Source organism: Rhineura floridana, chromosome 1 (assembly GCF_030035675.1).
Source record: "Rhineura floridana isolate rRhiFlo1 chromosome 1, rRhiFlo1.hap2, whole genome shotgun sequence".
Classification (NCBI taxonomy): domain Eukaryota; kingdom Metazoa; phylum Chordata; class Lepidosauria; order Squamata; family Rhineuridae; genus Rhineura; species Rhineura floridana.
The window spans coordinates 26,621,428-26,636,049 of record NC_084480.1 but is presented as its reverse complement, the minus strand read 5'-3'; the positions used below and the strand labels follow the sequence as shown (position 1 = coordinate 26,636,049).

At 40.4% G+C, this 14,622-nt stretch overlaps 1 protein-coding gene across 9 annotated transcripts in view; it reads right to left on the bottom strand.

Moving 5' to 3' along the window:
• NIPBL (NIPBL cohesin loading factor) overlaps positions 1-14,622 on the bottom strand; it is a 227,798-nt gene that overhangs the window by 40,610 nt on the left and 172,566 nt on the right. For all 9 annotated transcript variants that reach the window (XM_061616556.1, XM_061616564.1, XM_061616519.1 and 6 more), the window contains 6 exons: positions 12,146-12,246; positions 10,076-10,214; positions 9,528-9,610; positions 4,434-4,566; positions 2,427-2,570; positions 565-654 (listed from right to left, as the gene is read on the bottom strand). In XM_061616556.1, the coding sequence (XP_061472540.1) occupies positions 565-654; positions 2,427-2,570; positions 4,434-4,566; positions 9,528-9,610; positions 10,076-10,214; positions 12,146-12,246 (690 nt within the window). The remainder of the gene's footprint in view (positions 1-564; positions 655-2,426; positions 2,571-4,433; positions 4,567-9,527; positions 9,611-10,075; positions 10,215-12,145; positions 12,247-14,622) is intronic.

Sequence of the window (14,622 nt, the reverse complement as noted above, 5' to 3'; positions counted from 1 at the left end):
TACCTAACTTAATAACTGCATTCTCCTTTGCCCTCCTTGCAAAGATGCTTGTAATTTACCAGCAAGTTGATTTTGAGCACATTCTTTTCATTATTAGACCTGAAAGTGCAATATTTTCCTCTCACCCCACCTCTGCAAAAAAGAAAAACTACTCTTGCTTTCTCTCTACCCCGTTGCCTAATTATCTGCAGTTTAAAAGGCTGCTGCCTTTGTGCCACATCCTCTATCGGTCTGCTAAGGGAGCAAGGGTTAAGGTCTTCCATGACAGGGTTACTCAGTTCAAAAGAGAACAAGACAGTACATTTGCAAGGAGAAAGAAGGCTTTTCTCCCCAGTGCAGCACTGCAATGTGCATGTGTGTATCTACACGAGCTGTCTTTGGGTGTGTGTGTGCGCATGCGTGTGTGTGAATGTGTGCGTGTGTCTGTGTGTGCAAACTTTGGGCATACCCACTGCTGGCATACAACCCTCACAAGGTTGGCCAACAGCAAATGTGTCCTTCAAGCTGAAAAAAAAGGTTAATCACCCCCATCTTAAGCAGACTTTCATTCAGATTGAAACATACCACTAACGATGCATCAGTTTCTGTATTTTCTTCCAAATAATCTAGCAGTGCTTTTTGCAACTGTTGGATTTCATCTTCCCCTCCTGAGACCTGTAATACACAGCAATATACTTTAAATAAAACTCACACCCTTCCTGATACCAGATTACATGGAAGTGTGTAGATTTTATCTAAATATGCCTTAAAGTTGACAAACCACAAAGAAACATTGGCAGCATTCGCATGCCGCAGTAAACCATAGTTAATAGTTTACGGCAAATGTGCAGATGGCTCCCACTTTATCCCTCCCCTAGCAAGAGCAACAAACCACAATCACTGGTTTTGCATTACATCCAAATTAAGGATCATTGTTTGTTTCACTCAAACAAATCACAATTAGTAAGCCAAGAAATAAATCTTGGCTTCATGCAGTGGTTTGCTTGGAGCAAAACAAATAATCTCCAGTTTATATGTAACACTAAGCCAGGGTTCATGGTTTATTGGTCCTGCTCTTGCTAGGGGCAAAGTGAAGCAATCTCCATATTCAGAGTAAACTATTCACCAGGGTTTACTGTAAATTCACTTTCCATATGCAAACTGGGCCATTTTTTAGATTTTAGAACATACAGTCCAAAACCTATGAATTTCATACATGTGTTCTTTGTCCTTTAATTCTTTAAATAACTTGCCAGGAATGGACCTACAAAAGGAAGAATTTAGTACAGGACTCTTGGAAATTTAAAGAATTATATATCTGGCAAAGTAAGTACTGGAGATTGCAAACAGGTTGCTTGGTGGGAATTCTATTTGAAAATCACACCTTCAAATTTAAACAGTTTCCCTCAAATGGTACCACCTCACTCCAACCAGTGAATAAAAAGCAGCTTTAGCTTTTGTTTTCATGTGAAGAAAGAGAGTCCTAGGTGCATGCATTAAAATATATCTCCTCCCCCCCCCCCTACTACAATCTCTTGTATGTGATTGGATGTTACTCTAGAGGACTTTAGTCTTTGGGGACAGCTTTTGTGGGATGCAGGTCTTCTATGGGAAGGAGGCTGGGGAATTCCAGTAAATTCACACGATTCTTTGGATCCTACCCAAGTAAAACTTTCACTGCTAACTCTCAATTTTAACTCTACTAACAAATCAAAGTTCTTGTTACTACATATAAATCTCAATAATTTGAGCCCAGGATATTTGAAGCATTACCTCCTCCCATATGAACCTACCCACACATTGCATTCACCAATTGAGGCCTTAATCTGTACTCCACAGATAACTGCCTTCAAAAGTTTGGCTAGCAATGACACATGACAGAGCCTTTTCAAGGATGGCACCCAACTAAATAAATACTTTTTAGAAACTAGCTTCCTGGGCCATCGCAATTTCAATATAAAAGCAGCAGCATACTGCAGAATCAAACATGAATATCACTTATGTCACATATTTTGGTGAGCTAACACACAACAAAAATAAAAAGGTATCAAACAAAGTGGACATATGGGCAATCAAATATAGCAATCAACCCTGGAACTCCCCCACCCAGAAAACCTGTTTGGCTTCTTATTTTTAATCAAATTGTAAAAACATTTTTTTCTTGCCACAAAATTACCCCCCCCAAGCTAACAGTAGGATGCTCCCAAAGACAACTGCCATAAATGTACTGAACCAGCCAGAACAGTAGGGAATTGTGCAGATGCCTTTCAATGTTACATTTTTAAGGCTAGCTAATGTAAGTGAAATTTTTGAGAGCAACACAGAGATCAAATGTCATGCTGCCATCTTTATAAGTGTTTAGTATGGAGTAACTATCCAAATACTTTATGAACACCAACCTCTATTAAAATCTGTCTTAAAATAATCAACAAGAGTTTCATTCAAACCTGTTTTAAAATACGAGCTATAGATCCTTGATCCATTTTGCTAGTGACTGCATCCTTCCTCAATCGTGCTGCTACAGTACCAAGATAATCAAGTGATGCCACTCTCAATGCCATTTCTGTAGATTTATTACTAAATTGATGAACCTATCAAAACAAAAAAGTTATCAACTTCGTTTTTGTATCTCCCATATTTCCATAAAATGCTGCTTGATCCTCTCCAAATATAGTAATGGGTGAAGCTCAATAACATTATTTAATATTGTGTTTATCATTCAGGCCACCCCAGATCAAAAGCTTGAGCAAGATGGCAGCAGTAGCAGTTCCAAGACATTTAACAGGTAAGAAAATGAATACATTTTTGTATCAATTACATAGTAGTTGTTATTTAATGATATTGGCCTAGTTCACATGTAACGGTAAGGCATGGTCTACAACAAGCCATGGCTTACTGTGAAGCAATATGCTGCTGCACCCATCATTCACACCTGTCTCTCTCCTCCCTGTTTCACACTGGGAGAAAACATAAGCAGTAACCCAAGAACAAACTTTGGCTTCCACTCATGATTTGTTTGGGGAGACAGCCAATAAGCATTGATTTGCATATAATGCTAAGGCAACACTGTGGTTTGTTTCCTCCTGGTGTGATACAGAGAGGTGCAGGCACGAATTAGCAGTGTGCACCAGCATGTTGCTTGTTCACAGCAAGCCATGGTTTATGGCTTACTCTTATATGTGAGCCAGGTCAGTATCTTGTATCTAGTGCATTATGTACATTATGTTCTTCACATGGTCTCTGTACAGGGACATATGGGGAAACCTGAACCTTCACAGAGCATCTTCAGAAAATTCTAGCGCTAGAGCTAGGCTTTTTCTGGTGACGCAGCACACAGCCCAGGTCTAGTTTTCATGCCCACAGGGGTAAATCCCACACTTTCCCACTCAGTCTGTTTTTTACCACTACAGTAGTAGTCTTGTGAAGAACTTTCTCTTCACCTGCTACACTGAGCAAACCAGGCTTATAGAATTTTCTCTTCTCCTTATTCTTTTTGTTTCAATTAATCTTTCCTGTTTTGTGTTTCCCTTTTCATCATAACTTGCCCTGTGCAAGTTGACATTTGATACAGTGGCCTTCATTTAAGAAGCGTGCAGGGTCAAATTACCAACAATGTATGGCCATGAACAGATGTGGTCTTCTGCTTGGGAGATGAACACCTGGTAGACAAGGGCATGCATTGCCAACAAGTTACTTGCCACAATCATTCTACCTGTCTTCATGTTGCACTTCAGGAGAAGGCTATCAGTCTCCATCCCTATCCCAGATCCCTCAACGTCACACTCTTTGTCACACACTGTATCAATAGCTACTATAACATCATCAGGCTTAGTCCCTCTAATCTCCTTTTTGGCACTCTGTGCCCTCAATAATAACTACAATACTTAGTAAGTTCTCCACTTCAGAGGCTATAGGTCAAAATCTAGGCGGCCCAAAAGCTCTAACTACAGAGGCCATAAAGACAAATGGAAGCTCTTGTTGGGACACCCCCTTGGATAAACTCCATTAAGAAATGCAAGAACTTTAAAACTGTGCCACCTCAGATCCCATTCACTGTGCAACCTCTACCCCAGAGTTCCAACACCTTCAGTTCTGGGCCCAGCCTTCAGTAGCTGCTCTAGAGGTACTGACACCAAATGTGACCATAGTATTGCACTCTACTGACTCCTCACCACCACTCCTAGATAAGCTGCACCAGTTATTCCCATTGTTGGATCCATTCACAATATCACCAATGGTTCAGAGATTTGTAACATTGCCTCCTCTAGATGTGCAGGTCATTGTCTCTGACATATCCTAGTGAAGGGCCACTATTACATTGTTTCCATATTGCACTACATACAAGTCTATGCAGATTCAGTACTGTAAGACTATTTTTGCGATTTATATCAAAACATGAAAGCCATTATTAAGACTGAAGCAGAATTATTGCTTCAAAAATCCAGGTTTCTTACCAGTAGTCTTCCCAATAAACTAAGCAATAACTCTGCAGCTGGCCATTCTGGTTTGTTGACAGTGGAAAGAAGATCTTGAACAAAGTTCTCAAAGAGTGGCCTATAATCCTCTTCCCCTTGCTTGCTACCACATCTGTTTTAAGAAAACAAGGAAAAGGAGAACAAAGGCATAAAAGACAAATATGTACTGTGAGATGTATATTACATAAGCCAGCAGTCAGTGTTGCAAAAAATTGGCAAAGTAAAAAAATGTCATGTTAAATCAATTTTTACTGTTTTTCAATAAATTGTGAGGGTTTTTTTTAGCTTTAATGTAAATTTGACAATTTTCTAGCACCTAGTTCTTATTTATTCAATTTATTTGTTAAATAATTCAAAAATACATGCACTATTCAAAACAAAAACTACCATCCAGTTATAATTCATAGTAATTTATTAAAAACAATAGTTCCCCCCAACAATAATATAACACAAAAACAGCATTAAGCATGATAATCCTATCAGGTAATTTGGTGTTTATGAACTATGTTAGAGAACTGTTTGCATGTAGCCCATGAAAAGAAGCCATATGAAGCCCAGCCACTGAATTCCAGTAATAGTAGATCCTGGATTGTTGTTGAGGAAAGGAACAATGATGTTGAGGAAACTCCATGGAAAAGGGTGACAGAAAAAGATGAAAAGGTTAGCAGAAGAGCTAGAAGACACCCTGCACTGGTGGAACTATTGAACTACTTTCAGGCACTTGAGGATGAGATTGGAGGACAGCTTGCAGAGAAAGAATTACAGGAGACCCCGTGTGACAGCAAGCAAAAGGCTGAAGCTCTGTCAAGCGGAGGGAATGAAACCACCCCAAAACAACAAGAGAAGAGTAGTAGTGGGAGTAGTGGGAGACACCCTGCTGTGTGGGATTGAAACCCAAGTATGCTGAGAACACCCATGGACACGCCAGGTAAGCTATCTCCCTGGAGGACAGATTAGAGGATTGCCATCACTCATAAATTGCTCTGACACGCATCCCTTTCCTCTCAGCCATGTGGGAACAAAGAATACTGCCAGGCAGAGCTACAAACAAAATCACATCTGACTTTGAAGCTTTGGGAAGGAAACTCAAAGGACTTGAGTTTTTTTCATCCATCCTCCCAGTACTTAGAAGAGGAGTAGAAAGGGAAAGAAAAATACTCTGGGTGAATGACTGGCTACAAAGGTGGTGCCAACAAGGAGTTTTGAATTGTGGGACCATGGGCTACCTGGAAGATGACTGCTGGCAAGTGATGGGTTGCATCTCACAAGGACTGGGAAGAATGCACAGCATGAAGAACTTCATCAGGAGGAGAGCTTTAAACTGAATCCTAAGGGCGAGGGAGACGTAAACGTGGAGGTAATGATTGACAAAGCCTTATGCACAGTAACAGGAACTGAGAGAACAGCTCTGATGAGGTCCAATAATAGTCTTCATAACAATATAGGAAGGAAGCCAGACTGTAGATCACATAGTTTTCAATGTCTGTATACTAATGCCCAGAGTACGGGAAACAAACAGGATGAACTTGAACTCTTAATAAAGGAGGGTAAATACAACTTGATAGGTATAACTGAAATTTGATGGGATAATTCCCATGACTGGAATACAGCAATTGAAGGATATAACTTGTTCAAAAAGAAGGAACAGAAAGAAAGGTGAAGTCACGCTATATGATAAAAATATATATTTCTGCACAGAAATACAAGAGGATAAGCTTGGTAGCCCCACCGAGAGTATCTGGATAAAAATTAATGGGGCTAGGAATAAAAGGAGCATGGTGGTTGGAGTCTACTACCAACCACCCAATCAAGGAGAAGAGGATTAAACTTTTGAAAAGCAAATTGCCAATGTTTTGAGGATGCATGATGTAGTAGTAATTACCCCGGTATCTGTTGAGAAACAAATTCTGCCAAACGTGGCCCCTCCAAGAAATTTCTGACTCGTGTAGAGAAAACGGAGGCAGAAACTAGAGAATCAGCTAACTTTGATTTGATTCTAACCAACAGAGATGACTTGATGAATGAAATGGCAGTTACAGGAACTCTGGGGGAAAGTGATCACATTATACTTGAGTTCTTGATTTTAAAGGAAGCAAAAGCTGAGAGTAGCCATATGTATTTCCTGGACTTCAGGAAAACAGATTTTAATGAACTCAGAACAATGATAAGATTCCACGGCAAGCAATTCTAATGTGGAATAAAAATTTGAGGCCTCAAACTTTGGTTCAGAATTTGTAAGTACAAAGGGAGTGAAGGGAAAAAGTGACATTGAAGCATGCTGAAAGGACATGTTATGAGGATATGTCACACAACGTTCTGAGAAACTGCTGACACTCAACCTTCTAACTGCAAGTAGATAAAAGATGTTTCTGTAATAATAGGATGTTCTGTTTTCTAAGAGGCAGAACGCTGCTGCCTGGGTGCTTTTGAAAATCCCTATAAGAATATGCTGAAAACTGCTTGGGACAGAGAACTTTTGGACTTGCATGTTTTTTCCATGCCTGTCTGAATTTTCTCTCCGATCAGCTGCTTGCTCTATTTTAATAGTGTCTCTGGCAGATCTAATTCAAACACAACATGAAGCTCTGTTTCTTCAACACTAATGAGAAAAGGAATCCAAGAGGAGTGGGAGTTTCTTGAAGAGGAAATTCTAAAGGTACAATGGCAACATATAAATCTATGGTGCAGCCACATTTGGAATACTGTGTAAAGTTCTGGTCACCTCATCTCAAAAAGGATATTATAGAGTTGGAAAAGGTTCAGAAGAGGGCAACCAGAATGATCAAGGGGATGGAGCGACTCCCTTACGAGGAAAGGTTGCAGCATTTGGGGCTTTTCAGTTTAGAGAAAAGGCTGGTCAGAGGAGACATGATAGAAGTGTATAAAATTATGCATGGCATTGAGAAAGTGGATAGAGAAAAGGTTTTCTCCCTCTCTCATAATACTAGAACTCGTGGACATTCAAAGAAGCTGACTGTTGGAAGATTCAGGACAGACAAAAGGAAGTACTTCTTTACTCAGCGCATAGTTAAACTATGGAATTTGCTCCCACAAGACGCAGTAATGGCCACCAGCTTGGATGGCTTTAAAAGAAGATTAGACAAATTCATGGAGGACAGGGCTATCAATGGCTACTAGCCATGAGGGCTGTGCTCTGCCACCCTAGTCAGAGGCAGCATGCTTCTGAAAACCAGTTGCCAGAAGCCTCAGGAGGGGAGAGTGTTCTTGCACAGGGCCTGCTTGCGGGCTTCCCCCAGGCACCTGGTTGGCCACTGTGAGAACAGGATGCTGGACTAGATGGGCCACTGGCCTGATCCAGCAGGCTCTTCTTACGTTCTAACATTTCCAACAAAGAAAGAAAGGTGGAAGAGAGCAGAAAAAGCCAATGTGGCTTCACAAAAAAGCTTAGAGATTACTTGAAAACAAAAAAATAACACATATAGGAAATGGAAGGATGGCCAGGCCACAAATAAAGAGCACAGAATTGCAGGGATGGCATCAGGAAGGTTAAAACTGAGAATGAGCTGAAGTTAGCAAGGGATGCTAAAAGCAACAAAAAAGCCTTCCTCAGGTACATGCAGAGTAAAAGACAGAGAAAAAAAATGATGGCGCAGCTACTCAATTCAGATGGCAAAATGACAACAGATAACAAAGAATTCTAGAGTGTTGAAGGAACTGGCTGAAGAACTCTCAGAACCACTGTCTATTATCTTTGCAAAATTGTGGAGAATGGGTGAAGTGCCGGATAACTGGAGAAGGGCTAATGTTGTCCCTATCTTCAAAAAGGGCAAAAATGGACATCAGCCTGACATCAATCCCTGGGAAAATTCTAGAGCAGATTTTAAAGTGGTCACGCTGTAAGCACCTTGAAAACATTGCAGTGATTATTAGATTATTATTGCGTGAAGTACTAGTTCCCCTCTATTCAGCACTGGTTAGGCCTCATCTTGAGTACTGCATCCAGTTCTGGACACCACACTTTAAGAAGGATGCAGACAAACTGGAACGAGTTCAGAGGATGGCAATGAGGATGATCAGGGGACTAGAAACAAAGCCCTATGAGGAGAGACTAAAAGAACTGGGCATGTTTAGCCTTGAGAAGACTGTGGGGAGACATGATAGCACTCTTCAAGTACTTGAAAGATTGTCACACAGAGGAGGGCCAGGATCTCTTCTTGATCATCCCAGAGTGCAGAATGCAGAATAATGGGCTCATATTCCAATCGAACATCAGGAAAAACTTCCTAAATGTTAGAGCGGTACAACAATGAAACCAATTCCCTAGGGAGGTGTTGGGCACCAGAGGCATTCAAGAGGCAGCTGGACAGCTACCTATCAGACTCCTGCATTGAGCAGGGGTTTGGCCTTGATATCTTTATAGGCCCCTTCCAACTCTACTAGTCTATGATTCTTTCTGTTTCTATGGATACCTCTGTATATTTTTAAGAAGAAATATTCACAATAAGTTCTGATGTTTCTTTGTGTGGAAGGTATAAAAAAAGCAGTATGTTCGTCCAAGTCTCCTTCCGAAGACTGCAGAGATATAGATGACTTCGGCTGCCCAACGGATCTAAGATCAGAGCATTTGTTCAGAGGGCCACAGAGTCAGCTGAACTTCTGGTGGAATATGTTATGTTGAGTGGAACAGGAATGCACTGTATGCTTTGTATGCTAGACCAATGATGGAAGTGGATCCCTTTTCCTCCATGGAGGCAGGGTGGAAGGAAGCAAAAAGGTTTTCAAATTGTCTTAATAAGGATGTGTGTTAAATATGTATTTTGAGAGCTCTGCACATATCCAGTTTGTGCTATATGCGTTTGGTAAGCTGGGATAGATAAAAAGGGTGAGCCTTGAAGCTTGAGAAAAGCAGGTTAAGAGATTTGTTCTCTAGGGAGAAAGAGAGAGAAATTTGTGTGGAATTATGAAAAGCTTACTTGGGGAGACAAACGTAATATTTAACAAACTTAATCACATAATCCCTGCCTCTTGAACAACTGGTAGGAGATTAAGCCCTGTCTGGATATGAACAGGGAAACACAACATACAGCACAAAAATGGTTGAATTCTACTCACTTCTTGAGAAAAATTGAAAGGAAGTTTTGTGCTGTTCTCATGGCTGTTTCATATGAGTTTGTAATTAAGACATCCTGATCCACCTGAAAATGAACACAAAACCTGTTTACTGAACGTATGCTGTGATTTATGCAAAAGCATGCATAACGCATACATTTCTCAGCCATTGATGAGGCAAAGAAAATTGGCAATCACTCTGGAGTCTAATGAACGTGAGCAATACTTCTTAGCCAACGAACACACCACCTACCAAATAACCCAACCTCAATTAATAGTTGAATAGCTATTCCTCACAGTTCTTTCAGTCTATCTGCTCTGTTGACCAGGTTCACTCTTCCACCTCCTAGTATCTTATCTATCTCATTTCTTTCTCTCCTTTTCCTTCCCCTTCAACGGTCACCAACTGACTTTTTCCTTCTCTTTTTCCTCACATTCTGTGCCCTTCCCTTCACTGGCTAAGCATTTTATGACTTCATCATACTAAGAGTAACAACTATATGAACATATGCTAAGTACATATATCTTCATAAACCTAAAGCATCTCTCACCTTCTTATTTGACTCCTCTTCAGAATTAGAATCCTTCTCGCCTGATGGCAGATGCACAACACACTGAATTAGTTGTAGCACCAATGCAGTCACCATCTGAATATACATAGGTTCCCCATCAGTATCACTGCTGTTCAGTCTGTCGAAAGAACACAAAACTATTTTACTACTGTCAAAAGTGAACTCACTCACAAACACTGAAACCCTATGCAATTTTTCAATTGGCTTCAATTTTTTATTTATTTAAATATTTATAGACTGCACTTTTTATAATATAGCAAGGTATACAACATACAAAATTACAGTAACTTTGATAAAAGTGTCAGTAAAAGCAGGTTGGGGAAAAAACTGTGTCTGAACAACAGTTTTGAATAAACATCTGAAAGTAGGCAGGAATGATTTCTGCTGAGCCACTACTGGCACGGAGTAAGGCCTGCTACACTGGAGGGTTGGTCCTTTTTAGTGGCATGGGGAACCATCAGACGTGTTACAAAGAGAACAGCTTGTATCTACTTATTTGCAAAATAGACAGCTATTGTTGCATTCATACCAAGCGATAATATGAACAAAAACAGAGGGATATTTCTGGAACAAGTGATCCAACAAAAATGTATCTTTGTTTTGAACCCACATCATGACTTGAGCTGAGGGAGGGGACATTTTTCCTTTACAGCCCATCTTTAACTCAAGCCAGACTGCAAATGAAAATCCCTGCTAAAAGCAGGGCTTGCCACAGGGCTGAATTCATCACCATCTCCTGAGTGCAGCTGATCCCACTGGGAATTGCAGTCAGCGTCCATTAGCACTTATTACAAGCCCCAGTTTCACAAGGGATCAGAAGCTCCCACACTGAAGACTCTTGATTGTTCCTTTGCAGTCAAGTCTTTAACTGTCCCACACTTGATACTGTATGTTGTAGATATGGGCCAGATGGGTGCAGCTTGGGGAAAAAGGCCCTGAACGCCAAACTAGGCCTCACAGGTTTAATTGGCCTGTAGGTTCCTCATGCCCAATTTAAGCACTGTTGCCACACACTGACACAATCCTTTTCCCTCAGCAAATAGATTCTCTTTTTCAACGACAAGATGATCATTTTTATTCCACTCATCCTTCATAGTACTCGGGGTGACATGCATGGCTAGGCACTACACCTACACCTACACCCACACACACACCTACACACACACACACACACACACACACACACACTCTTATCTTCTCACCAACCCTGTGACATAGGTTGGGCTGAGAAATTGTAGCTGGCCCAAATCATCCTGTGAGTTTCATGGTGAAGTGGGGGTTTGAATTGAGGTCTGCCCCATTTTAGTTCACTGCATCCCACTGATACTTCTTTGATTGATATTCATTTAAGCCATATAAGAAAATGAATGCAGGGGTTTCAAGAAGAGTGGAGGGAAATGTACAAAGAGGGGGTGATGTTGGGAGTTTTCCTTCATCTGACATTTGAGATATTTTCATCTCCCCCAACAGCCACAATCTTCATATGCAAATCTCTGCCCTTGCAGAGCCTCAAATCTCAATCCTACAATTATGCATCCATGCCTTAAATCTTGCCATCCATTTGAAAGTAACACAAGGCAACAGCGTTTTGCACTATTAAATCTCTGTTATTTCAGTGGGAGATAGTTAAGCACATATAGCCCTGGTTTGCATGGCACAAGAAACCAAACTATGAATTACTGGGACAGCGCAACCACACAGGTCCTGGAGAGGAGTTTGCAGCCACTTTGCTCCTCCCCAGTCCTTTTTGCTCCACACTAAATTAAGCTAAGACTTGGTTTAGCATGTCATCCAAACCGAGGCTCATGGTGAAGCTATCTCCTTGCTATAACCAAGAACAAATCTTAGCTCAATGCAGTGCAGGGGTCCAAATGACCAGGGAACAGCAAACCAGCTATGAGCTCCTCCAGGGAACCCACACAGTGGCTCAGCCAGTCACACATGGTGCTGTATGAATGATGCAGTTAAGTACAAAAAAGTCTCCTAAAAAACCAAACATCTACAAAGACACGGAATTTAAAATACACCTAATTTAGCACCGTACGTTACCTGAAGTTCCTCAAACTTCTTTTGCTGGTTGGTAACCTTGCAAGTGAAGTGAAAATTTCTTCTAGTATCAATTGCCTATGCTTTTCATATCTTGAGAAGACCTGTTTAAAAGTTTTATTATTATGGTTATTACTTGTATTTAATTTCCTATTTATATTTCTGTCTCAAACACAAAAGGTTTTACAAATATAAAAACAAATGAAACAAAAAGGTATTTTTTCTTACCAACAAATGTTTATAGCTGAGAGGTATGCATTTAAATTGCAACAACTGTATTACTGCAACTATATAAAATAGTTAAAAATGATTTTGGAGAAGGTACCTAAGATTAGTTCAAAATGTTTTCCAATTTTCTAAGTAAGTTATCAACTCTAGTGTGGGTTCACCATGCTGTTCACAAACTGAGCCTCCATCCTTTAAATCTGCTATCCTAGACTTCACTACAGAAGGAATTAGCTGCACTGGCTACCAATTAGTTTCTGAGCTCAATTCAGAGTGCTAGTTTTGATCCTTATGCAGCTCAGGACCTCAATATCTCAAGGACTGCGTCTCCCCATATGAACCAACCCAGACCCTGCATTCATCATCTGAGGCCCTTCTTCATGTGACCCCTCTACAGAAGGCTCAGAGGATGACAACATGAGAATGGGCCTTTTCAGTGGTGGCCCCCAGCCTACGGAATGCTCTTCCAAGGAAGATATGCCTTGCACCTTCACTATCCATCTTGAAGTGCCAGGAAAGACCTTCCTTTTCACTCAGGCCTTTGGTATGCTGACTTAATCCTTTTTGTTTGGGTTTTAAATGTTGTATATTGTATGTTTTTAAATTCGTTTTATACTGTATGTTTTTAAAATGTGTTGTAAGTAGCCTGGGGACCACTGGGTGTGAGGCAACTAACAAACTGAATTATTATTATTACTACTACTATGCCCAGTCTTGAAATCTGCATCTGCGTAGCGATAACATTTCTCTCATGCTTCCCACCAAACGGATGATCTACGGGGATGCCTGCTACCTCTCTGATTTCAGGAGGAATGCACAAAAGGATACATGGCTGATGTCACACACAATCAAGAAACTTTACATGTCACCAGCCCGCTTGCCAAGGAAGTATTACAGCCATAGAAGACTGTTTCTATACATAAATTACCCTTCCTAAAGTGTGTTCAGGAATTAAGACTAAAGCGACTTTGAAATAGTAATATTTTGAATGGTTCGTGCTACTGACTTGGTTATTTTTGCTTCCTCTCAATTACAATTTATTAGTTTTTTGGTATTCATTTCACAATTTAAGTGGAAATTAATGAACAAGGTATGTGCTCAATATGGTAAAACTTAAAACTTATGAAATTCTGACAGAACAACAATTATTTTAAGAGATCTAACAAAATCATCTTTCCACATTTTCTATGTACAAAAAAACTAAGAATTCTTGACAAATTCATGCTTTTTTAGAAGTGAATCATTAGGCTTCAAAGAATATTTTTTTAAATGGCATGTTCCTACTACTAATACCACAAATATCTTTGGTACAGTTAAATGTACTGTTAATGATGAAAAGAGAGAAGCTGAATAGTCACTTAACAATAAGCCATGGTTTGTTGTAACCATGTTTTTTTCAAACAACGAGTCATCTCACAGACAAGCAAACAATTACTGGTTTGTTACTCAAAAGCTTGATTTGTTTTCACCTCACTTACTCTTCATTATCTGCCTGATACTCAAACACATTAATGGTGCCCAACTACTGGCACTGCCTCACCTTGTCACCAGCTCTCTTAACGTTGGTTGGCTGCACAAATGGGGCAGGAAAATCTCCTTGGAGGTTTTCAGCCACTCTCAGGACACCCCAAATCAAGCCAGATCCCCTCCTTTTCCCTCATCACAGACACACCAAACGTGGTCTATAACCCTTTCCTACCACCCTAGTACAGCAACACTTTTTTTTTATCAGCAGGATTCCTGCCAGCATTTCCTTCCCTGTAAAAAATAAAATAAAGCATGGTGTGGAAGGCCAGCAGTTTTTCTCCTCTCCTAACAAAGCAGCTGCAGTCTGGCTCATGAGTGAAGGTCTGCTGTGAAGGAGTTGGGCAGGCAAAAGAGCCTGCTGCCAGGCAAAGCTAGGGGCAAGGACTTCTCCAGGAAAAGCACCAATAAAATCACTTAGCTTTGTGGGTATTTTTTTTTCTTGCTACATGTGTCTGAAGCTTAGCTTAGTGAGCATCTGAGGTGGAGTGGCCAAACAAACCATGGTTAAGCAGGGCCGCTGGGTTCAGATATAATACCAAACCTTAATTAAAATAAACTATTATTCATAAGGAACCAACAACCCATGTCTTCAGATTGTGGTTTGTTGCTAGAAAACAAGCCATGGTTAGTTTACTAGGCTGGGTTTCAATGTTCAGATAAACTTCACTTTGGCTAAACAAACATTATGCATGACCAGGACCAGAGTAAGTAATTGATGAATGGACCAT